Below are 26,930 nucleotides of genomic sequence, written 5' to 3'. Positions count from 1 at the left end.
TCTTAACTGACTTGCCTAGTTAAATAAAGATTAAATAAAGGTGTTAATTGCCCAAATTGGTGTCCAAAAATATTGATTTCCGATTGTTATGAAAACTTGAAAATGGCCCTAATTAATCGGCCATTCCAATTAATCGGTTGACCTCTACAAGACACAGGCCTCCTTACTGTCCCTAGAATGTGGGGGAGATCTTTGTGGGCTATACTCAGCCTTGTCTCAGCGTAGTAGGTTGGTGGTTGAAGATTTCCCTCTAGTGGTGTCCTGCCTGTTTGACCCTGTCCGGGGGGTTTCGTCCCGTCTCAGCCTCCAGTATTTATGCTGCAATAGTTTGCGTCGGGGGGCTAGGGTCAGTCTGTTGTATCTGGTGTATTTCTCCTGTCTTATCCAGTGTCCTGTGTGAATTTAAGTATGCTCCTTCTAATTCTCTCTCTCCTCTTGAGGACCTGAGCCCTAGGACCATGCCTCAGGACTACCTGGCCTGAAGACTCCTTGCTCTCCCCAGTCCACCTGGACATGCTGCTGCTCCAGTTTCAACTGTTCTGCTTGCGGCTATGGAACCCTGACCTGTTCACTGGACGTGCCACCTTGTCCCAGACCTGCTGTTTTGGACTCTCTCTCTACCGCACCTGCTGTCTCTAACTCTGAATGAACAGCTATGAAAAGCCAGCTGACATTTACTCCTGAGGTGCTGACCTGTTGCACCCTCCACAACCACTGTGATTATTATTATCTGACCCTGCTGGTCATCTATGTACATTTGAACATCTTGGCCATGTTCTGTTATAATCTCCACCCAGCACAGCCAGAAGAAGACTGGCCACCCCTCATAGCCTGCTTTCTCTCTAGGTTCTGGCCTTTCTAGGGAGATGTTCCTAGCCACTGTCCTTCTGCATTGCTTGCTGTTTTGAGTTTTAGGATGGGTTTCTGTACAGCACCTGTGTGACATCAGCTGATGTAAAAAGGGCTTTATAAATACATTTGATTGACCAGTCTTACTCACACAGGCTCCAGCCAGCACCTCCGCAGCAAAGGGAATGGTGTCGCCTTTACCGGTGAACTTATCTCTCACAAAGTCATTCACCTACAGGGAGAGAGGGGATAGAAAGAGAGAGGGGGAAATCAGCAGAGATACTACAGAGGGAATTGTCAGGAACCTCTTAGAAAGAATTTAGTGTTAATTAAGGATTCATCTCCATAGTGATTGGCTGAGTGAACAGGAGGGAGAGGAGTTTGACTCACTGTGAGTTTGATGGCCTTCTCTGGAGCCACACCTATGAGCTGGGGAAGAAGACCTGGAGAGCAGCATGGGAGATTGAGTCCACACATGACATGAACCACATCTCACGATGACTAGTTTCTCAGGGTAGAAGGAGAGAAGGGAGAAGAGTGCAGGGATGAGAATGAAGGAAAGGGAAGAATTAAAAGGACCAAGGAAGAAGTGAATGGATGGATGCAGGTTTAGTGTTGCAGTGTGGGTAAGCCAACACTAGATGGGAGCCTTCAGTCCTTTTCCCATTAACAGAAGAGAGAGCAGAAGGAGGAGAGCAGTGAAAATAAACTCAGCAAAAAAAAGAAACGTCCCTTTTTCAGGACCCTGTCTTTCAAAGATAATTTGTAAAAATCCAAATAACTTCACAGATGTTCATTATAAAGGGTTTAAACACTGTTTCCTATGCTTGGGATGAACCATAAACAATTAATGAACATGCACCCGTGGAACGGTCGCTAAACCACTAACAGCTTACAGTCGGTAGGCAATTAAGGTCACAGTTATGAAAACTTAGGACACGCAATAAATTGCAATTTCCGTACTGTGAGATGCCTAAGACAGCGGCACAGGGAGACAGGACGGACAGCTGATCGTCCTTGCAGTGGCAGACCACGTGTAGCAACACCTACACAGGATCGGTACATCTGAACATCACACCTGCGGGACAGGTACACAGGATGGCAACAACAACTGCCCGAGTTATACCAGGAACGCAAAATCAGTGCTCAGACTGTCCGCAATAGGCTGACAGAGGCTGGACTGAGTGCTTGAAGGCATGTCTGGTCAGGGCGTGCCTTACAACATCACCTATGGGCACAAACCCACCTTTGCTGGACCAGACAGGACTGGCAAAAAGTGCTCTTCACTGATGAGTCGCAGTTGTCTCAACAGGGGTGATGGTCGGATTCGAGTTTATCGTCGAAGGAATGAGCGTTACACCGAGGCCTGTACTCTGGAGTGGGATCGATTTGGAGGTGGAGGGTCTGTGTGTGACAGCATCATCGGACTGAGCTTGTTGTCATTGCAGGCAATCTCAACGCTATCTGTTACAGGGAAGACCTTCCAGCACAACAATGCCACCAGCCATACTGCTCGTTCTGTGTGTGGAGAGGGGGGGGGGGGGGGGGGGCATTCCCCCAGAAATGTCCAGGAACTTGCAGGTGCCTTGGTGGAAGAGTGGAGTAACATTGCACAGCAAGAACTGGCAAATCTGGTGCAGCACATGAGGAGGAGATGCACTGCAGTACTTAATGCAGCTGGTGGCAACACCAGATACTGACTGTTACTTTTGATTTTGACCCCCCTTTGTTCAGGGACACATTATTCAATTTCTGTTAGTCACATGTCTGTGGAACTTGTTCAGTTTATGTCTCAGTATTTGAATCTTGTGATGTTCATACAAATATTTACACATGTTAAGTTTGCTGAAAATAAACACAGTTGACAGTTGGAGGACATTTATTTTTTTGCCGAGTTTAGGTAAAAGAAGAGCAGGATATGAAAAATGTGGAACAGGAGAAAAGAGTGGAGGAGATGGATAGAGGGGAAAACAGCAGCCATGAGGGGAAGAAGAGTGATCAGGAGAGCAGCCATGAGGGGAAGAAGAGTGATCAGGAGAGCAGCCATGAGGGGAAGAGGTGTCTGTCCGTACCTCTGTAGAAGCCGAAGAAGCCTTCATAGCGCAGCACCTTCTTGGCACAGTCAAAGCTGTTCTTGTACATCAGTTCTCCTACGAACGAGCCTGTACTCCTCTGGTTCTGCATCCTGGTCTTAACCAGGTCTATAGGATACACCGCCGTGGCTCCCGTAGCTACACACACACACAGTCTTGTTTTACTAACCTTGTGAGGACACAGTTGATTCCTATTCAAAATCCTATTTTCGCTAACCCCGAAACCTAACCTTAACCCTAAACCTAACCTTCAACAACCCTAAACCTAACCTTCAACAAGCCTAATTGTTTTTATTTTTGGTTGTTGTATTTTACCCCCTTTTCCGATCTCGTCTCATTGCCGGCCTGCCACAAGAGCTCGATGAGCCAAGTAAAGCCTCCTGGCAAAACCCTTGCCAAACCCCCACGAAGCTGAGCCAATTATACGCTGCCCTATGGGACTCCCGATCACGTCTGGTTGTGATAGAGCCCGTTATTAAACACGGGTCTGTAGTGACGCACCTAGCACTACTATGCAGTGCCTTAGACCACTGCACCACTCGGGATGCCCCCTAATTTAGACCCTAAACTGCCTAGAAATAGTCAAAATGTCCCCAGTTGGTAGAACTTCTGTTCCGTTTAACATGCTATAGTTAAATTGTTAGAGCCGATTTGGACATATTTGTATAAAAGAACGAACATATGGAGCTCCATGTATATTTGTGTAAATATATTAAATATGAATGTAAATGATGTAATATTAGGTACGTACCTTTATGATTTATATTTACCCGATTGAGATATATTAATTTGTTGTTAGTGTAACTCGGACATTTGGCCCCCCCTCTTGCCTGTTCATTGTATTGTGGTAATTGTGTCAGGATAAAGGCAGGAAGTTGGGCCTTCGGGAGAGGGAGTCCTTGCTAGACGCGGGAGCGGTATAGTTTTTTGACCATACAGACATACAGACAGACATACAGACATACAGACATACATACAGGTCATAGACATACAGGTCATAATATGTATTTTCCATATCAAGTATTTTGTGCTTTAAGTTGATTGGAGACTCATTTATTTGTTAGATATAAGAAGAATAAACATTTTTGTTGCACCATATCCCTGGATGTCATTGAATGTTTGGCCGTTTGGAAACCTTGAGTGTGGACTGTATGCGTACCAAACAACCCCGCTTCAGGCTTGGGCAGTGGCTATGGTAAAGACGAAAGGAAGCCACTACATAAATGATTCTATAGTTAAACATGTCTGTCGACATACACAGAAAATTTTAACCATCTCAATTATTATTATTATTATTATTTATTTTTTGAGCTTCTAAGTGTGCTATTGAAACTGGAAATATTTCAAATGTACTATCCCTTACCTGAAACCTTACCCCCATCCCTTACCTAACCCAGTCCCTTACTGCATCACCCCCTCCCCAGTCCCTTACTGCATCACCCCCTCCCCAGTCCCTTACTGCATCACCCCCTCCCCAGTCCCTTACTGCATCACCCCTTACCCAGTCCCTTACTGCATCACCCCTTACCTCACCCCAGTCCCTTACCTCACCCCAGTCCCTTACCTCACCCCAGTCCCTTACCCCTCCCCAAGTCCCTTACCCCTCCCCAAGTCCCTTACCCCTCCCCAAGTCCCTTACCCCTCCCCAAGTCCCTTACCCCTCCCCAAGTCCCTTACCCCTCCCCAAGTCCCTTACCCCTCCCCAAGTCCCTTACCTCCAGCAATTGAGCCCAAGCTGAAACGGTAGGCTGACTCTGCAACCTGCAGCAACACTGACCTGGAACCATCACCCTGGCTCTGCTATAGAGGGACAGGGAGAGAGAGAGAGTTACACATGCATGCTCATTTACTTGAGCGCACACACACACTATCACACACACCCACCCACACACAAACTAGCACACACACCCACTCACCCACACACAAACTAGCACACCCACCCACTAGCACACCCACTCACTAGCACACCCACTCACTAGCACACCCACTCACTAGCACACCCACCCACTAGCACACCCACCCACTAGCACACCCACCCACCCACCCACTAGCACACCCACCCACACACAAACAAACAAACTGAAAGAGCAAACCACTGATTTTAATTAGGGCAAGGCAACCGGAAACATCACCGAATACAAACATTGTAGCCTTTCCCTCCACAAAGCAATCAAACAAGCTAAGCGTCAGTATAGAGACAAAGTAGAGTTGCAATTCAACATCCCGGACACGAGAGGTATGTGTCAGGGTCTACAGTCAATCACGGACTACAAAAAGAAAACCAGCCCAGTCAGACCCCGATGACCTGCTCCCAGACAAACTAAAAATCTTCTATGTAAGAATGCTGTTCAGACTACAGCTCAGCATTTAACACCATAGTACCCTCCAAACCCGCCATTAAGCTTGAGAACCTGGGTCTCGACCCCGCCCTGTGCAACTGTGTCCTGGACTTTCTGACGAGACGCCCCCAGGTGGTGAGGGTAGGAAACAACATCTCCACCCCACTGATCCTCAACACTGGGGAGAAGATGGAAAGTTTTAAGTTCCTCAGCGTACACATCACGCACAAACTGAAATGGTCCACCCAGACAGACAGTGTGTTCAACCTCAGGAGGCTGCCAGACAGACAGTGTGTTCAACCTCAGGAGGCTGAAGAAATTTGGATTGTCACCACTCAAACTTTTACAGATGCACAATCGAGAGCATCCTGTCGGGCTGTATCACCGCCAGGTACGGCAACTGCTCCGCCCACAACCGTAAGGCTCTCAAGAGGGTAGTGAGGTCTGCACAACGCATCACCGGGGGCAAACTACCTGCCCAGGACACCTACACCACCCAATGTTACAGGAAGGCCATAAAGATCATCAAGGACAACAACCACCCGAGCCACTGCCTGTTCGCCCCGCTATCATCCAGAAGGAGAGGTCAGTACAGGTGCATCAAAGCTGGGACAGAGAGACTGAAAAACAGCTTCTTTCTCAAGGCCATCTGACTGTTAAACAGCCATCACTAACATTGAGTGGCTGCTGCCAACAAACTGACTCAAATCTCTAGCCACTTTAATAATGAACAATCGATGTAATAAATGTATCACTAGGCACTTTAAACAATGCCACTTTATATAATGTTGACATACCCTACATTACTCATCTCATATGTATATACTGTACTCTATACCATCTACTGCATCTTGTTGACATACCCTACATTACTCATCTCATATGTATATACTGTACTCTATACCATCTACAGCATCTTGTTGACATACCCTACACTACTCATCTCATATGTATATACTGTACTCTATACCATCTACAGCATCTTGTTGACATACCCTACATTACTCATCTCATATGTATATACTGTACTCTATACCATCTACAGCATCTTGCCTAAGCTGCACGGCCATCGCTCATTCATATATTTATATGTACATATTCTTATTCATTCCTTTACACTTGTGTGTATAAGGTAGTTGTGAAATTGTTAGGTTACTTGTTAGATATTACTGCATGGTTAGAACTAGAAGCACAAGCATTTCGCTATAGTCACATTAACGTCTGCTAACCATATGTATGTGACAAATAAAGTTTTATTTGACACACACTAGCGCACAAACAGTAGCGCCCACACACACTGGCGCGCACACACTGGCGCCCACACACACTGGCGCCCACACACACTGGCGCCCGCACACACACACTGGCGCGCGCACACACACACACTGGCGCGCGCACACACACAGACACTGGCGCGCGCGCACACACACAGACACTGGCGCGCGCGCACACACACAGACACTGGCGCGCGCACACACACAGACACTGGCGCGCGCACACACACAGACACTGGCGCGCGCACACACACAGACACTGGCGCGCGCACACACACAGACACTGGCGCGCGCACACACTGGCGCGCGCACACACTGGCGCGCGCACACACTGGCGCGCGCACACACTGGCGCGCGCACACACACAGACACTGGCGCGCGCACACACAGACACTGGCGCGCGCACACACAGACACTGGCGCGCGCACACACAGACACTGGCGCGCGCACACACAGACACTGGCGCGCGCACACACAGACACTGGCGCGCGCACACACACAGACACTGGGCGCGCGCACACACAGACACTGGCGCGCGCACACACACAGACACTGGCGCGCGCACACACAGACACTGGGCGCGCACACACACAGACACTGGCGCGCGCACACACAGACACTGGCGCGCGCACACACACAGACACTGGCGCGCGCACACACACAGACACTGGCGCGCGCACACACACAGACACTGGCGCGCGCACACACACAGACACTGGCGCGCGCACACACACAGACACTGGCGCGCGCACACACACAGACACTGGCGCGCGCACACACACAGACACTGGCGCGCGCACACACACAGACACTGGCGCGCGCACACACACAGACACTGGCGCGCGCACACACACACAGACACTGGCGCGCGCACACACACACACAGACACTGGCGCGCGCACACACACACACAGACACTGGCGCGCGCACACACACACAGACACTGGCGCGCGCACACACACAGACACTGGCGCGCGCACACACACACAGACACTGGCGCGCACACACACAGACACTGGGCGCGCGCACACACAGACACTGGCGCGCGCACACACACAGACACTGGCGCGCGCACACACACAGACACTGGGCGCGCGCACACACACAGACACTGGCGCGCGCACACACACAGACACTGGCGCGCGCACACACACAGACACTGGCGCGCGCACACACACAGACACTGGCGCGCGCACACACACAGACACTGGGCGCGCGCACACACAGACACTGGCGCGCGCACACACACAGACACTGGCGCGCGCACACACACAGACACTGGCGCGCGCACACACACAGACACTGGCGCGCGCACACACACAGACACTGGCGCGCGCACACACACAGACACTGGCGCGCGCACACACACAGACACTGGGCGCGCACACACACAGACACTGGCGCGCGCACACACACAGACACTGGCGCGCACACACACAGACACTGGCGCGCGCACACACACAGACACTGGCGCGCACACACACAGACACTGGCGCGCACACACACAGACACTGGCGCGCGCACACACACAGACACTGGCGCGCGCACACACACACAGACACTGGCGCGCGCACACACACAGACACTGGCGCGCGCACACACAGACACTGGCGCGCGCACACACACAGACACTGGCGCGCGCACACACACAGACACTGGCGCGCGCACACACAGACACTGGCGCGCGCACACACACAGACACTGGCGCGCGCACACACAGACACTGGCGCGCGCACACACACAGACACTGGCGCGCGCACACACAGACACTGGCGCGCGCACACACAGACACTGGCGCGCGCACACACAGACACTGGCGCGCGCACACACACAGACACTGGCGCGCGCACACACACAGACACTGGCGCGCGCACACACACAGACACTGGCGCGCGCACACACACAGACACTGGCGCGCGCACACACAGACACTGGCGCGCGCACACACAGACACTGGCGCGCACACACAGACACTGGCGCGCACACACACAGACACTGGCGCGCACACACACAGACACTGGCGCGCACACACACAGACACTGGCGCACACACACAGACACTGGCGCGCACACACACAGACACTGGCGCGCACACACACAGACACTGGCGCGCACACACACAGACACTGGCGCGCACACACACAGACACTGGCGCGCACACACACAGACACTGGCGCGCACACACACAGACACTGGCGCGCACACACACAGACACTGGCGCACACACACACAGGCGCACACACACACACAGACACTGGCGCACACACACACACAGACACTGGCGCACACACACACAGACACTGGCGCACACACACACACAGACACTGGCGCACACACACACACAGACACTGGCGCACACACACACACAGACACTGGCGCACACACACAGACACTGGCACACACACAGACACTGGCACACACACAGACACTGGCACACACACAGACACTGGCACACACACAGACACTGGCACACACACAGACACTGGCACACACACAGACACTGGCACACACACAGACACTGGCACACACACAGACACTGGCACACACACAGACACTGGCACACACACAGACACACACACAGACACTGGCACACACACAGACACTGGCACACACAGACAGGCCTCTTACCTGTTTCTGTATCTCAGCCAGGTGATAGGGCAGCGCTCCCTCCTCCAGTGGGGCAATCCTCTCAATGTCAGAAACGTTCAGACGTCTGAGGCAAAACACAGCACCATTACCACACAGTATTCAATAAGCTTGCCCCAGCATTCTGAACAGGTATGTTTGTGTAAGGCACACATATATTATGCATACAGTGCAAGGCTGAAGCGCAATACTCATGCATGTGTTTACCCAGAGTGGGAGTGAAGGCCTGATAACTGGTACAGGATGTCAATCTCCATGGGAGAGATCTGGCCAAACTTGTTAGCAGCAAAGATAAACTCCTCTAGAGAGAGGGAGATCAAGAGGGAGGAAGAGGGGAAGAGAAACAGTGTGATGGAGAAAAAGAGATGGTTAACAAGTCTGCATAACACAGACATACTACATAGAGATTGAGAGAGCTCGCCAACACTCTTCAACATGACAGTTCCTCTGCTGGCTGCTAACAGACGACTGGGAAGGGTGATCCCACTCCTCCTCTCACATGTCCGGAACAGGGTACTCCCCAGGATGTTTTAACAAGGTGGTTCTGCTGAGTAAGGCAGGGGAGGAGACCCAGAGGGTGGTAGTGCCCCCCTTTGGACTCAGAGATTTGGGCGCTCAACACCTATAACTGCCATTTCCCGCAATCTAGAGCAAAAAAATGCCTTATGAGAAAAACGCAACAAAAAAGCTAATACAAAATGAACTACTTTTATTTAATATTTGTTTTATTACATAGTGGAGCAGCCAGTCCACAAAGATGGAGCAGTGCCTCTCGCATTCTTTGGGGAGAACCCTGGTGTGTCGGTACAGTACAGTGTGTGTGGAAGGGTATACATGTGTTCCCTCCAGTGACCAGTGACTGTTCCCTCCAGTGACCAGTGACTGTTCCCTCCAGTGACCAGTGTGCCGGCGCCGACAGAGATGGCCGCCCCGCTTCGCGTTCCTAGGAAACTAAGCAGTTTTTTGTTTTTTTACGTGTTATTTCTTACATTAGTACCCCAGGTCATCTTAGGTTTCATTACATACAGTCGAGAAGAACTACTGAATATAAGATCAGCGTCAACTCACCATCAGTACGACCAAGAATATGATTTTCACGAAGCGGATCCTGTGTTCTGCCTTTCAACCAGGACAACGGAATGGATCCCAGCCGGCGACCCAAAAAAAACGACTCCGTAAAAGAGGGAAACGAGGCGGTCTTCTGGTCAGACTCCGGAGACGGGCACATCGTGCACCACTCCCTAGCATTCTTCTCGCCAATGTCCAGTCTCTTGACAACAAGGTTGATGAAATCCGAGCAAGGGTAGCATTCCAGAGGGACATCAAAGACTAACGTTCTTTGCTTCACGGAAACATGGCTCACTGGAGAGATGCTATCGGAGGCGGTGCAGCCAGCGGGTTTCTCCACGCATCGCGCCGACAGAAACAAACATCTTTCTGGTAAGAAGAGGGGCGGGGGCGTATGACTTATGGCTAACGAGACGTGGTGTGATCACAGAAACATACAGAAACTCAAATCCTTCTGTTCACCTGATTTAGAATTCCTCACAATCAAATGTCGACTGCATTATCTACCAAGAGAATTCTCTTCGATTATAATCACAGCCGTATATATTCCCCCCCAAGCAGACACATCGATGGCTCTGAACGAACTTTATTTAACTCTTTGCAAACTGGGATCCATACATCCTGAGGCTGCATTCATTGTAGCTGGGGATTTTAACAAGGCTAATCTGAAAACAAGACTCCCTAAATTGTATCAGCATATCGATTGCTGGGCGGGAAAAACCTTGGATCATTGTTATTCGAACTTCCGCGACGCATATAAGGCCCTGCCCCGCCCTCCTTTCGGAAAAGCTGACCACGACTCCAATTTGCTGATCCCTGCCTACAGACAGAAACTAAAACAAGAAGCTCCCACGCTGAGGTCTGTCCAACGCTGGTCCGACCAAGCTGATTCCACACTCCAAGACTGCTTCCATCATGTGGACTGGGATATGTTTCGTATTGCGTCAGATAACAACATTGACAAATACGCTGATTCGGTGTGTGAGTTCATTAGAACGTGCGTTGAAGATGTCGTTCCCATAGCAACGATTAAAACATTCCCTAACCAGAAACCGTGGATTGTTGGCAGTCATGCATACATTGTTGGCAGCATTCGCGTGAAACTGAAAGCGCGAACCACTGCTTTTAATCAGGACAAGGTGACTGGTAACATGACCGAATACAAACAGTGCAGCTATTCCCTCCGCAAGGCAATCAAACAAGCTAAGCGTCAGTATAGAGACAAAGTAGAATCTCAAATCAACGGCTCAGACACAAGAGGTATGTGGCAGGGTCTACAGTCAATCACGGACTACAAGAAGAAAACCAGCCCAGTCACGGACAAGGATGTCTTGCTCCCAGGCAGACTAAATAACTTTTTTTTTGCCCGCTTTCAGGACCATACAGTGCCACTGACACGGCCTGCAACGAAAACATGCAGACTCTCCTTCACTGCAGCAGAGGTGAGTAAAACATTTAAATGTGTTAACCCTCGCAAGGCTGCAGGCCCAGACGGCATCCCCAGCCGCGCCCTCAGAGCATGCGCAGACCAGCTGGCTGGTGTGTTTACGGACATATTCAATCAATCCCTATACCAGTCTGCTGTTCCCACATGCTTCAAGAGGGCCACCATTGTTCCTGTTCCAAGAAAGCTAAGGTAACTGACCTAAACGACTACCGCCCCGTAGCACTCACTTCCGTCATCATGAAGTGCTTTGAGAGACTAGTCAAGGACCATATCACCTCCACCCTACCTGACACCCTAGACCCACTCCAATTTGCTTACCGCCCAAATAGGTCCACAGACGATGCAATCTCAACCACACTGCACACTGCCCTAACCCATCTGGACTAGAGGAATACCTATGTGAGAATGCTGTTCATCGACTACAAGCTCGGCATTCAACACCATAGTACCCTCCAAGCTCGTCATCAAGCTCGAGACCATGGGTCTCGACCCCGCCCTGAGCAACTGGGTACTGGACTTCCTGACGGGCTGCCCCCAGGTGGTGAGGGTAGGCAACAACATCTCCACCCCGCTGATCCTCAACACTGGGGCCCCACAAGGGTGCGTTCTGAGCCCTCTCCTGTACTCCCTGTTCACCCACGACTGCGTGGCCACGCACGCCTCCAACTCAATCATCAATTTTGCGGACGGACACAACAGTGGTAGGCTTGATTACCAACAACGACGAGACTGCCTACAGGGAGGAGGTGAGGGCCCTCGGAGTGTGGTGTCAGGAAAATAACCTCACACTCAACGTCAACAAAACTAAGGAGATGATTGTTGACTTCAGGAAACAGCTGAGGGAACACCCCCCTATCCACATCGATGGAACAGTAGTGGAGAGGGTAGTAAGTTTTAAGTTCCTCGGCATACACATCACAGACAAACTAAATTGGTCCACTCACACAGACAGCACCGTAAAGAAGGTGCAGCAGCGCCTCTTCAACCTCAGGAGGCTGAATAAATTTGGCTTGTCACCAAAAGCACTCACAAACTTCTACAGATGCACAATCGAGAGCATCCTGGCGGGCTGTATCACCGCCTGGTACGGCAACTGCTCTGCCCACAACCGTAAGGCTCTCAAGAGGGTAGTGAGGTCTGCACAACGCATCACCGGGGGCAAACTACCTGCCCTCCAGGACACCTACACCACCCGATGTTACAGGAAGGCCATAAAGATCATCAAGGACATCAATCACCCGAACCACTGCCTGTTCACCCCGCTATCATCCAGAAGGCGAGGTCAGTACAGGTGCATCAAAGCTGGGACCGAGAGACTGAAAAACAGCTTCTATCTCAAGGCCATCAGACTGTTAAACAGCCACCACTAACATTGAGTGGCTGCTGCCAACACACTGACTCAACTCCAGCCACTTTAATAATGGGAATTGATGGGAAATTATGTAAAATATATCACTAGCCACTTTAAACAATGCTACCTAATATAATGTTTACATACCCTACATTATTCATCTCATATGTATACGTATATACTGTACTCTATATCATCTACTGCATCCTTATGTAATACATGTATCACTAGCTACTTTAACTATGCCACTTTGTTTACATACTCATCATATGTATATACTGTACTCGATACCATCTACTGTATCTTGCCCATGCTGCTCTGTACCATCACTCAGTCATATATCTTTATGTACATATTGTTTATCCCCTTACACTGTGTATAAGACAGTAGTTTTGGAATTGTTAGCTAGATTACTCGTTGGTTATTACTGCATTGTCGGAACTAGAAGCACAAGCATTTCGCTACACTCGCATTAACATCTGCTAACCATGTGTATGTGACAAATAAAATTGGATTTGATTTGTTCCCTCTCGTGACCAGTGTTCCCTCTCGTGACCAGTGTGTTCCCTCTCGTGACCAGTGTGTTCCCTCTCGTGACCAGTGTGTTCCCTCTCGTGACCAGTGTGTTCCCTCTCGTGACCAGTGTGTTCCCTCTCGTGACCAGTGTGTTCCCTCTCGTGACCAGTGTGTTCCCTCTCGTGACCAGTGTGTTCCCTCTCGTGACCAGTGTGTTCCCTCTCGTGACCAGTGTGTTCCCTCTCGTGACCAGTGTGTTCCCTCTCGTGACCAGTGTGTTCCCTCTCGTGACCAGTGTGTTCCCTCTCGTGACCAGTGTGTTCCCTCTCGTGACCAGTGTGTTCCCTCTCGTGACCAGTGTGTTCCCTCTCGTGACCAGTGTGTTCCCTCTCGTGACCAGTGTGTTCCCTCTCGTGACCAGTGTGTTCCCTCTCGTGACCAGTGTGTTCCCTCTCGTGACCAGTGTGTTCCCTCTCGTGACCAGTGTGTTCCCTCTCGTGACCAGTGTGTTCCCTCTCGTGACCAGTGTGTTCCCTCTCGTGACCAGTGTGTTCCCTCTCGTGACCAGTGTGTTCCCTCTCGTGACCAGTGTGTTCCCTCTCGTGACCAGTGTGTTCCCTCTAGTGTGTTACCTTTAGTAACCAGTGTATCCTTGCGACTACCGGCCAGTGTGCTGTAGATCTTGCGGATCAGCTCCATGTTGTTTAGGAGAGAGTTAAATGCGTTGAAGTAGGAGAAGCTGACCATGTGAGAGGTGCTGCCCCCCGCAGCCTGGGAGAACAATCACACAGAGGGTTAGAACAGCCAGGCCTCCCCTGACCTCCCCAACACACCATCACATTTACAGTACACACACGCTCTTACCGAAACCAGGTTTTCCTCCACGAACGGTGTGAGCACGTGGTGTCGGATGGTGGCCATGATGTCACTAAAGTCCATGGCAGAGATTGTGCCGCTTTTGTTCTTGTCCTTCTGGGCAAAGGCCTGGCGCGCATGTTCCAACTGTAACTCCTGTAGACAAAGAACACTGTGTGTGTCTGTCTGTGTGTGTGTGTGTGTGTGTGTGTGTGTGTGTGTGTGTGTGTGTGTGTGTGTGTGTGTGTGTGTGTGTGTGTGTGTGTGTGTGTGTGTGTGTGTGTGTGTGTGTGTGTGTGTGTGTGTGTGTGTGTGTGTGTGTGTGTGTGCGTGCGTGTGCGTGTGCGTGTGCGTGTGCGTGTGCGTGTGCGTACCTGTAGGAACTGGGTGAACTCGAGGTAGCTAAGGCGTTTTTTGCGATCGTGTCCAAAGTGCAGGCGGATGAACTCACAGTCCCAGTTAAAGGGGATGTGGTGGTGCACTGTGGTCTGGCTGAAGATGTCCCGCACATTCTCTGGTAAAGGGGAGGATAAAGTGAGAGAGAACCATAGAATTGGAATGAGTAGAATGGGCTTGCCATTGAATGCAATGTTGTGTTGGGAGAAAAGGCGGCCATATTGGGTGACCCATTTTAAAATGTCTTCACATCTCAGAAATATGTTTCTTTCTGTGAACAGGGACAATCTGTTCTACTCATTCTAATTCTATGCCAGATTCATCAGATTTATAATTACAGTAACCTTTAGGCTGAGTGAGTATACTAACAACTTTTATGAGGCATGCCAGGCACACACACCCCCTCTCAAGCACTAAAATGTGTGTGAGAGTGATTTAGAGAGAATGTAATAGTGTGCTAAATCATAATCCCATTAACAATTAAATTATTGCAACATTTTCTGGGCTGAAACCATGGGAACAGTTGACGAAAGCATGTACACACAGTAACGTACCAAAAGAGATGTCTCCAGTGCCAGTCTTGTCAAACAGCTGGAAGGCTACGATGAAGAGGGCATCCGGAACACACAGCACTGACTCAAATGCTAAGAACTCCTGGAACGAGATCAGCCTGTGTGTGTTTTGTGTAAAGAGAGAAAAGGAGGCAACATTAAAACACATTACACACATGAAGCCATGCAGGACAAAGCTTCAGTTACACAACATCCAATCAGAAGGACAAAGGCTCAGCTTTCGCTGAAACATCAGAAAAATGTCAACAATGATGTAGGGTGAGATTAGACCATGCAGTATTTCTAAAAATACCCCAAGTACTTAAAATACTGTTAACCAATTGTCATGGATTTCAGTTCATTTCTCCAGACTGAACTAAAATTAGAAGGTTCATTGGGGATTGGCTGCTTGTAGATCATTACTTTTAATCAGCTCTGAATGACACAGATGTGTGGTTCTGCACCGTGCAAGAGAATGCCAAGCGTGTGCAAAGCGGTCATCAAGGCAAAGGGTTGCTATTTTGAAGAATATAAAATATATATATTTAGATACGTTTAAAGCTTTTTTGGTTCCATATGTGTTGTTTCATAGTTTTGATGTCTTCACTATTATTCTACAATAGAGATCGACCGATTAATCGGAATGGCCGAACAATTAGGGCCGATTTCAAGTTTTTCTAACAATCGGTAATCGTCATTTTTGGACGATTACATTGCCCTCCACGAGGAGACTGCGTGGCAGGCTGACTACCTGTTATGCGAGTGCAGCAAGGAGCCAAGGTAAGGTGCTAGCTAGCATTAAACTTATCTTATAAAAAACAAACAACCACTAGTTAACTACACATGGTTGATGATATTACTAGTTTATCTAGCTTGTCCTGCGTTGAATATAATTGATACGGTGCCTGTTAATTTATCATTGAATCATAGCCTACTTCACCAAACAGGTGATTAACAAGCGCATTCGCGAAAAAGCACTGTCTTTGCACCAATGTGTACCTAACCCTAAACATCAACACCTTTCTTAAAATCAATACCTGCTGTTGTGGCGGAATCAGAATTAGTTAGGTAACATCGATAAATAATCTTATTTTTGGACTATACTGTTGGCAGTTGCAGTTCTCTCTTCTCCAGGGTTTAGTCACTAGGGGCCCAAAGAGGGGAGCGAAAAGGGCTCGTCTTCATATGTCAATGTATCTGTTAAACCATGTGATGCTATGAAGAATATCAGAAGGGGAGGAGGACAGGATCGAGGATTGTCTTCTTATGGGAATGTGTCTGTAACTATTGTATGTCCCCTCTGAGGTTGCCCTTATCTTTTGATTTAGTGTATGACCTAAATCATATCTACTGTATGCTGCTCTGTACCATCACTCATTCATATATCCTTATGTACATGTTCCTTATCCCCTTACACTGTGTATAAGACAGTAGTTTTGGAATTGTTAGTTAGATTACTTGTTGGTTATCACTGCATTGTCGGAACTAGAAGCACAAGCATTTCGCTACACTCGCATTAACATCTGCTAACCATGTGTATGTGACAAATAAAATTAGATTTGATTTGATTTGAAGAGGCTCACTGTCTCCGTGAGCTTGTCCAAGAGGGGTTGTATTTGAGATGCGAGTATCTAGAATTGACAATTGATATATGCCATTGGATGAGGTAATGTTTTGGTCCTAAGTGGTACCACGAACGAGATTAGAATCTCATCTAAGAGAGCAAACTGAACAATAATCTATAGCTAATGCTATAGGATACTCCTCTCTCAAGTAAAGTCTTCCTTTGTAATGTTTCTAAGTGTTTCATCATGCGAGTTGAGATGGTGTGTCTTGGCTATAAATAATACTAAGAATTGTTTTGTAAGCACTCTGAATTGATCTGAGAGTCACAGGGCTATGGCGAAGCTCATATATAATTAAAGATGGACTTTATAATTATAACTCTGACTTGTGTGGTTTGCTCTCTCAGTGTTTAGTAACACAGGAAATTACCACAACACTGCATATTTAGTTAATATTGTTTGCTAACATGAATTTCGTTGAACTATGGAAATTGTTTCACTTCTCTTGCGTTCTGTGTAAGCAGAGTCAGGGTAAATGCAGCAGTTTGGGCCGCCTGGCTCGTTGTGAACTGTGTGAAGACCATTTCTTCCTAACAAAAACCGTCATTAATTTGCCAGAATTGTACTTAATTATGACATAACTTTGAAGGTTGTGCAATGTAACAGCAATATTTAGACTTACAGATGCCACCCGTTAGATGAAATACAGAACGGTTCCATATTTCACTGAAAGAATAAACGTTTTGTTTTCAAAGTGATAGTTTGCGGGATTTGGCCATATTAATGACCTACGGCTCATATTTCTGTGTTATTATATTCAGTCTATGATATGATAGAGCAGACTGACTGAGCGGTGGTAGGCAGCAGCAGGCTTGTAAGCATTCATTCAAACAGCACTTTCCTGCATTTGCCAGCAGCTCTTAACTGTGCTTCAAGCATTGCACTGTTTAGGACTTCAAGCCTATCAACTCCCAAGATTAGGCTGGCAATACTAAAGTACCTTAGAACATCCAATAGTCAAAGATATGAAATACAAATGGTATAGAGAGAAATAGTCCTATAATTCCTATAATAACCTCAACCTAAAACTTATTACCTGGGAATATTGAAGACTCATGTTAAAAGGAACCACCAACTTTCATATGTTCTCATGTTTTGAGCAAGGAACTCAAACGTTAGCTTTTTTACATAATATTGCCCTTTTACTTCTCCAACACATTGTTTAAACCAAATTGAACATGTTTCATTATTATTTGAGGCTAAATGGATTTTTATTGATGTATTATATAAAGTTAAAGTGTTCATTCAGTATTGTTGTAATTGTCATTATTACAATTTTCTTATTTTTTTATTTTAATAAAAATCGACCGATCCCGATTTTTTTTGGCCCTCCAATAAATAATTGATATCGGTGTTGAAAAATCATAATCGGTCGACCTCTAGTGCCAAGCTTGTAGCGTCATAACGAAGAAGACTCGAGGCTGTAATCGCTGCCAAATAATTACTTGACACATTGGGGGGAAAAAAATGGAAAAAAAACTGAGTAAACTACAATGCTATTTGACACAAAACAGAGAGTACACAAACTCAGTGTACAGACTCAGTGAGCATAGCCTTGTTATTGAGAGGCCACTGTAGGCAGACCTGGCTCAAAACAAATTCAAGATTTATGACCTGAACAAGAAAAGGGCAACCAGTGAATAACAAACACCATTGTAAATAGAACCCATATGTATTTCCCTTTTGTACTTTAACTATTTGCACATTGTTACAAAACTGCATATAGCCATAATATGACATTTCAAATGTCTCTATACCTTTGGTACTTTTGTGAGTGTAATGTTTACTATACATTTTTTATTTCTTATTATCTATTTCATTTGCTTTGGCAATGTAAACATATGTTCCATGCAAATAAAGCCCTTTGAATTTAAATGAGATACAGGAGAGAGAAATAGAAAGGGAAGGAGACAAGGCAGGAAGGATGCTTGAGCAACTGTTCCACAGAAAAGGAGAACAGAGAGAGAGAAGGGAGGCAGCTCTTTACCCATCTTTTGGTGAAGAGAGGGTGTGCGAAATAAAGATAGACATAGAGGAGGATGACAGGGAGAGGGTGAATGGAGGCAGCTCCTTACCCGTCCTTGGTGGTATCAGCTACACCTGCGATGAGCTGGACAGTTTTGGGGTTGTGATGGATCTGTGTGCAGGCCCAGGTATTTCTGCACAAAGTCCCCCGGGGTCATCAACTTCTCGCCATCTGCATCCACCACACTGGCATGCTGGAGGGGTTATGACAGAGTCACACTGGGTCCCTTCCTTGTACTGTTATAACAATCATAACCCTGAGCATTATCATCAACTCTGTCATGCTTAGAAGGGTTACGACAGAAACCCACATCACGTCATTTTCAGTTTCCTGCTAAACAATGACATGTTGAGGGGGGGTTAGGACAGAATGCATACAGGTGGAGTTTGAGTTCCTGACTTTACTCTCATCCATCACACTGGCACGCTAAGGTGGTTCTAAATGTGATGCTATAATGTCGCTTTTACTTCTTCCCGGGTAGACGCACACGATTAGGGCATTGATTTTGTTAAGGCCTCACACTCTGCCAGTATAAACTGTGCACTGTGTGTAGACACTGTCTGAACAACTGGAAAGCATATATACATAAGATATACTCAATCAATGAGCATCACTCTCCAAATATAACGACGTATGACAATAGCCACAGGAAGTAGTTTGGAGGAGCTGCGATTTCTTTCTTGCCCCTGTCTATATCAGACCACTAACACAGGACTAGTAAAGGCCCAGTGCACTACTTTTGTGAAAATAATTTAAACTAAATGTGTGAGTGTTTACCAGCATGTGACTTGAGTTTGATAATTATCTTTACAAAACAGTTAATATAAAAATACTTCCTTGAAATGTTTTCCAGTCTCTTGAAATACTTTGCAAATGCAACTTTTTCTACATTAAAATTAACATTTCAGTTTCCTTTACATTTTAGTAGATGCTCTAATCCAGAGCAAATAAGAGTAGTGGGTGTGAGCCACATCACCACAAACCACTTGATGTCTCAATGCACTAAATGTTTTTCCATCATGGTGATGGAAAGTCTACAAGTACAAACCTAGATGACCAGCCTATGTACAATACAATAATATACATTTACATTAAGTGGTTTGTAAGGATGGTAAATTAATACTGTACAAAGTGGTTATTTTTCATGTTATTTGATCTAGAAAACTATTTAATTCGATGTGGATGTTTGATGTCTTTACATCAAAAGGTGCAAATTTATGGGCAATGTTTGAGAACAGAGTTTTGTTCTTTCTGGATTCCATTAGAATGACAGAATCACAGAGAATCGGACATAGCAGCAACTCTTACAATTCCAACTATTGAATCCTGCAAGATACTGTTCTTCATTATACAACAACCTTTTTTGCCAAAGCGGAGATTGAATGATTTTTTTGCTGCGCAACAGACATCTATATTGGTCTGCTAATACTGGTAAAGGCCCAGTGCACCACTTTTTTAATACAGTTCATTTTTTAATTCTGATTTTTCAGGGGGTGCTGCAGCACCTTCAGCACACCTACCCGCAGTTATGCATATGACTTGACATGTCCGACTGACAACTAAAGGTGAACTAGCCTATTTACAAAGATTCAGACTCCTTAGAGGAATAAGAACTTTGTAGAAAGTATTTTGTGTAAGGTCTCTTTACCTAACCTTTCATTTTAGTAATTTAGCAGACACTTTTATCCAGAGCGACTGACAGGAGCAATTAGGGTTAAGAAACTAGAGCAAGGGCACACTGACCAATTTTTCATCTAGTCGGCTCGGACTAGCTGTCGCCCCAGCTTTGTGAGCTAAGCCATCTTAGGCTTTATGTTATGTTTTCAGTAGCTCTATTAGCCCATACAAGGCACTGACTACTGTTTCATCCACAGAGCCATGAAGGATCAAGCACAACAGTGTGCAACTGTGAATACACTTTAGAAGAGCCCTTATTTATGTTCAACATGGAACTCACAGCTTCAGCGGGTTCTGAGAAATGCTGAATACTAAATGCTGTAAATCTTTCAATGTTTTGACTAATACATGACCTCTAAACTCTCACATGACATACAGTATGTAAAATGTGTATAACCCCCTTTGTATAGCCTAATGTACCATCTGCTAACTGACCAGGTGAAAGCTATGATCCCTTATTTATGTCACTTGTTATATCCACTTCAATCAGTGTAGAAGGAGAAGAGACAGGTTAAAGAATGATTTGTAAGCCTTAAGACATTGTGTATATGTGTGTCATTCAAAGAGTGAATGGGCAAGACAAAATATTTAAGTGCCTCTGAACAGGTTATTTAGGTGCCAGGCGCACTGGTTTGTGTGTGTCAAGAATTGCAACGCTACTGGGTTTTTCACGTTCAACAGTTTCCCATGTGTATCAAGAATGGTCCACCACACAAAGGCCATCCAGCCAACTTGACACAACTATGGATACCATTGGAGTCAAGATGTGCCAGTATCCATGTGGAATTAGTTTGACACCTTTTAGAGTCCATGCCCCAATGAATTGAGCCTGTTCTGAGGGCAAAAGGGGTGCAACTCAATATTAGGAAGGCATTCCTAATGTTTTGTACACTCTGTGTATAGGCGCCCTGCAAGGGAGGGAAACAGGCAGAACTGACAGCCCTCCCACAGTGTGAACACTGGCGTTTAGCCTTGTAATTCAGCCGATAGATGCTTGCTTACTCTATCACAGAATGCCTGCCACATTCAAACACAGGCAAATATCACAACTCAAGCTATGGCAGAGGGATTTCTTGTGGCAAGGTTAAGTGACACTGATGTTTGCTACCAGCCGGGCACTCATGCCATGCCCATATATGTTACAGCCTGCCCTGCTCAGTGATTTAATGCATAGGGTGCATTAATACTCTATAGCCTCTTGTCCATGTAGAACATTGGAAACACTTGAGATAAATCTTTCACCATTAATGTGTATGTTGTGTGTATTTTGGTATTTTATTAGGATTCCTATTAGCTGTTGCAAAAACTGCAGCTACTCTTCTTAAGGTTCACACAAAACATGTAATAATACTGAACATTAATAGTCAAGAACAGCTCAAGGACAGAACTACATAAAGTGTGTGGGTTGGTCTTTAAAGAGCATGGTGACACAGCTCCCCACAAGATTCCCTCAAGCTAAATCATGACTTCAAGTTCACCCTGGGGGGATTGTGACCCTAGATGTTTCCCCAAGGAACTCAGTTTCGCATCATCTTCCTGATGGAGGAGGTTAGAATTTAGGGAGGGTAGCTGATTCCAAGCTGAGATTGTGAGTCACTTTGCATATAAACTGTGCATAGTGATTATTTGAGGTAGGCTAAAGTTGAAGGACAAATAGTTGTTCTTACCTTCTGAAAGATAACCTTCAATTCGCTCGGGTCTGCCCGTTTGGTGGATTGCACCTGCCAAGCAATATGATTAAGATAAAAATGTTAAGGTAATGACTCGTTCTGCAGAAAAAACAAGTACACAGCGACTAGTTACATTTACATAATGTAAACGGTTAACTAACTAGCTGTTTGGTTTTGTCATCAATACTAGCTAGCTGACACTGGGATAAAGTGTGTCTCCTTGTAATTTCAAATGAAAAGATTCCAAAAGCAAAGAGGACTTGAAAGACTGCTATCCTACAAGACATATAATTATTGTCAAAACGAATGCTAATGCAAAGTATCACACCAACGGTTACTGCAGGTGAGTTGACCAGGAAACACTGCTACTGCTAACTAGCTAGCTACTGGCTAGTTAGCTACAGTAACGTCACTCAAAAGATGAAGACACAAACCCTTCTTCAAATGACTCGTTAGGTTTAAAACAGCAAAGAACAGAACGGATAAGAGGGTATTTAGACACACGATGGTACTTGGGTGATGCGGTTGTCATTATTGCACAATCTTGTGAGTTCGTAAATAGCTAGTATCGCAATGTTAATCAGATGTAGAGGCTAGCCTTATCGCTCACTCCGCCTTGTGGATATTCATTCAAGGCCAGAGACCGGGCGTTACCGCAGTGATGCACGGAGCAATGAATGCCCTACACCCGACAAAAAGAGACTTAATTCATCCTTAAAACGATATAGTCATATACCCAATACAAAACAGATCAAACATGCAGACAACATTAAAAGCGATTTCTGAAACGTAAAGCAAGCGATGCCGAAGTCACCTTGACCGCCATGTTGGTTTTGACGTCACGTACAGTTAGCTGGCGCAGGCGCTTTCACTGCAGAATTCCAAATAAATTAATTGAAAAGCAAACTCCGGTCTAATCTGAGACGGTTGTGTCAACCCCACTATTCTAGTCTAGTGCGTGTCCCTCTGACTCTGTTCTAAAATTGTGTGTGTGTGTCTCTTTAGCTGTAGTGGTCGTGGTTCGAGCATTCCAAGGGTGATGTAAGGACACGTTTCTATTGCACAGTGTCTAAGCCTGAGTGAAAAGTGAAAACAGACTGCTAGCTATTCAGACCAATCGAATAATTAACCTGGCCACACAAATACAGTAGCCTATTTGTGGGAGAACAAATATTGCATAGTATAATCGTGGGTAGTAGAGGTGCTGAGGGTGCTGCAGCACCCCCTGAAAAATCATATTTAAAAAAAAAAAGATATATAAATATTTTTGATATTCATATTTTTGCACTGAGCCTTTAATTCTCCTGCAAACTACTTTCTATGTTGCATATACCAATATGCTACACATCATTCAATCATTGAATGACCTGTGGGCTCTCTAAGAGGCTGAAACTCACTCGACCTGATTGACTGGAAGAAAAAAACATGAAGCAGGAGTCTAAACCAATAACACACATCTTGTAATGTTATGTTAGGCCTAACTTGTGAAAGCCATTTCAACTAAAGGTTATGTTGACTAGTTTACATTTACATTTACATTTTTACATTTAAGTCATTTAGCAGACGCTCTTATCCAGAGCGACTTACAAATTGGTGCATTCACCTTATGACATCCAGTGGAACAGTCACTTTACAATAGTGCATCTAAATCTTAAAGGGGGGGCGGTGAGAGGGATTACTTATCCTATCCTAGGTATTCCTTAAAGAGGTGGGGTTTCAGGTGTCTCCCGAAGGTGGTGATTGACTCCGCTGTCCTGGCGTCGTGAGGGAGTTTGTTCCACCATTGGGGGGCCAGAGCAGCGAACAGTTTTGACTGGGCTGAGCGGGAACTGTATTTCCTCAGTGGTAGGGAGGCGAGCAGGCCAGAGGTGGATGAACGCAGTGCCCTTGTTTGGGTGTAGGGCCTGATCAGAGCCTGGAGGTACTGAGGTGCCGTTCCCCTCACAGCTCCGTAGGCAAGCACCATGGTCTTGTAGCAGATGCGAGCTTCAACTGGAAGCCAGTGGAGAGAGCGGAGGAGCGGGGTGACGTGAGAGAACTTGGGAAGGTTGAACACCAGACAGGCTGCGGTGTTCTGGATGAGTTGTAGGGGTTTAATGGCACAGGCAGGGAGCCCAGCCAACAGCGAGTTGCAGTAATCCAGACGGGAGATGACAAGTGCCTGGATTAGGACCTGCGCCGCTTCCTGTGTGAGGCAGGGTCGTACTCTGCGGATGTTGTAGAGCATGAACCTACAGGAACGGGCCACCGCCTTGATGTTAGTTGAGAACGACAGGGTGTTGTCCAGGATCACGCCAAGGTTCTTAGCGCTCTGGGAGGAGGACACAATGGAGTTGTCAACCGTGATGGCGAGATCATGGAACGGGCAGTCCTTCCCCGGGAGGAAGAGCAGCTCCGTCTTGCCGAGGTTCAGCTTGAGGTGGTGATCCGTCATCCACACTGATATGTCTGCCAGACATGCAGAGATGCGATTCGCCACCTGGTCATCAGAAGGGGGAAAGGAGAAGATTAATTGTGTGTCGTCTGCATAGCAATGATAGGAGAGACCATGTGAGGTTATGACAGAGCCAAGTGACTTGGTGTATAGCGAGAATAGGAGAGGGCCTAGAACAGAGCCCTGGGGGACACCAGTGGTGAGAGCGCGTGGTGAGGAGACAGATTCTCGCCACGCCACCTGGTAGGAGCGACCTGTCAGGTAGGACGCAATCCAAGCGTGGGCCGCGCCGGAGATGCCCAACTCGGAGAGGGTGGAGAGGAGGATCTGATGGTTCACAGTATCGAAGGCAGCCGATAGGTCTAGAAGGATGAGAGCAGAGGAGAGAGAGTTAGCTTTAGCAGTGCGGAGCGCCTCCGTGATACAGAGGAGAGCAGTCTCAGTTGAATGACTAGTCTTGAAACCTGACTGATTTGGATCAAGAAGGTCATTCAGAGAGAGATAGCGGGAGAGCTGGCCAAGGACGGCACGTTCAAGAGTTTTGGAGAGAAAAGAAAGAAGGGATACTGGTCTGTAGTTGTTGACATCGGAGGGATCGAGTGTAGGTTTTTTCAGAAGGGGTGCAACTCTCGCTCTCTTGAAGACGGAAGGGACGTAGCCAGCGGTCAGGGATGAGTTGATGAGCGAGGTGAGGTAAGGGAGAAGGTCTCCGGAAATGGTCTGGAGAAGAGAGGAGGGGATAGGGTCAAGCGGGCAGGTTGTTGGGCGGCCGGCCGTCACAAGACGCGAGATTTCATCTGGAGAGAGAGGGGAGAAAGAGGTCAGACAGAGCACAGGGTAGGGCAGTGTGAGCAGAACCAGAGATGTCGTGTGACTTAGCAAACATTTACATTTACATTTAAGTCATTTAGCAGACGCTCTTATCCAGAGCGACTTACAGAGGATCGGATGTCGTCGACCTTCTTTTCAAAATGGTTGACGAAGTCATCTGCAGAGAGGGAGGAGGGGGGGGGAGTGGGAGGAGGATTCAGGAGGGAGGAGAAGTTGGCAAAGAGCTTCCTAGGGTTAGAGGCAGATGCTTGGAATTTAGAGTGGTAGAAAGTGGCTTTAGCAGCAGAGACAGAGGAGGAAAATGTAGAGAGGAGGGAGTGAAAGGATGCCAGTTCCGCAGGGAGGCGAGTTTTCCTCCATTTCCGCTAGGCTGCCCGGAGCCCTGTTCTGTGAGCTCGCAATGAGTCGTCGAGCCACGGAGCGGGAGGGGAGGACCGAGCCGGCCTGGAGGATAGGGGACATAGAGAGTCAAAGGATGCAGAGAGGGAGGAGAGGAGGGTTGAGGAGGCAGAATCAGGAGATAGGTTGGAGAAGGTTTGAGCAGAGGGAAGAGATGATAGGATGGAAGAGGAGAGAGTAGCGGGGGAGAGAGAGCGAAGGTTGGGACGGCGCGATACCATCCGAGTAGGGGCAGTGTGGGAGGTGTTGGATGAGAGCGAGAGGGAAAAGGATACAAGGTAGTGGTCGGAGACTTGGAGGGGAGTTGCAATGAGGTTAGTGGAAGAACAGCATCTAGTAAAGATGAGGTCGAGCGTATTGCCTGCCTTGTGAGTAGGGGGGAAGGTGAGAGGGTGAGGTCAAAAGAGGAGAGGAGTGGAAAGAAGGAGGCAGAGAGGAATGAGTCAAAGGTAGACGTGGGGAGGTTAAAGACGCCCAGAACTGTGAGAGGTGAGCCGTCCTCAGGAAAGGAGCTTATCAAGGCATCAAGCTCATTGATGAACTCTCCGAGGGAACCTGGGGGGCGATAAATGATAAGGATGTTAAGCTTGAAAGGGCTGGTAACTGTGACAGCATGGAATTCAAAGGAGGCGATAGACAGATGGGTAAGGGAAGAAAGAGAGAATGACCACTTGGGAGAGATGAGGATCCCGGTGCCACCACCCCGCTGACCAGAAGCTCTCGGGGTGTGCGAGAACACGTGGGCGGACGAAGAGAGAGCAGTAGGAGTAGCAGTGTTGTCTGTGGTGATCCATGTTTCCGTCAGTGCCAAGAAGTCGAGGGACTGGAGGGAGGCATAGGCTGAGATGAACTCTGCCTTGTTGGCCGCAGATCGGCAGTTCCAG

General features: G+C 47.3%; 1 protein-coding gene across 1 annotated transcript in view; it reads right to left on the bottom strand.

Annotated features, from left to right (window-relative positions):
• The window catches only part of slc25a12 (solute carrier family 25 member 12), a 28,042-nt gene extending 4,696 nt beyond the window's left edge, over positions 1–23,346 (bottom strand). The window contains 14 exon segments of the mRNA XM_046321391.1: positions 1,001–1,081; positions 1,240–1,292; positions 2,922–3,080; positions 4,658–4,742; positions 9,183–9,267; positions 9,408–9,501; positions 14,215–14,353; positions 14,447–14,593; positions 14,812–14,951; positions 15,388–15,503; positions 19,085–19,138; positions 19,140–19,228; positions 22,380–22,433; positions 23,197–23,346. Coding sequence (XP_046177347.1) covers positions 1,001–1,081; positions 1,240–1,292; positions 2,922–3,080; positions 4,658–4,742; positions 9,183–9,267; positions 9,408–9,501; positions 14,215–14,353; positions 14,447–14,593; positions 14,812–14,951; positions 15,388–15,503; positions 19,085–19,138; positions 19,140–19,228; positions 22,380–22,433; positions 23,197–23,208 — 1,308 coding nt within the window. The 5' untranslated portion in view covers positions 23,209–23,346.
• Between the last annotated feature and the right edge of the window lie 3,584 nt (positions 23,347–26,930).

The sequence above is a fragment of the Oncorhynchus gorbuscha genome, linkage group LG22 (assembly GCF_021184085.1).
Source record: "Oncorhynchus gorbuscha isolate QuinsamMale2020 ecotype Even-year linkage group LG22, OgorEven_v1.0, whole genome shotgun sequence".
Classification (NCBI taxonomy): domain Eukaryota; kingdom Metazoa; phylum Chordata; class Actinopteri; order Salmoniformes; family Salmonidae; genus Oncorhynchus; species Oncorhynchus gorbuscha.
Note: the sequence above shows the minus strand (reverse complement) of the source record. Positions and strands in the feature narration are given on the sequence as shown.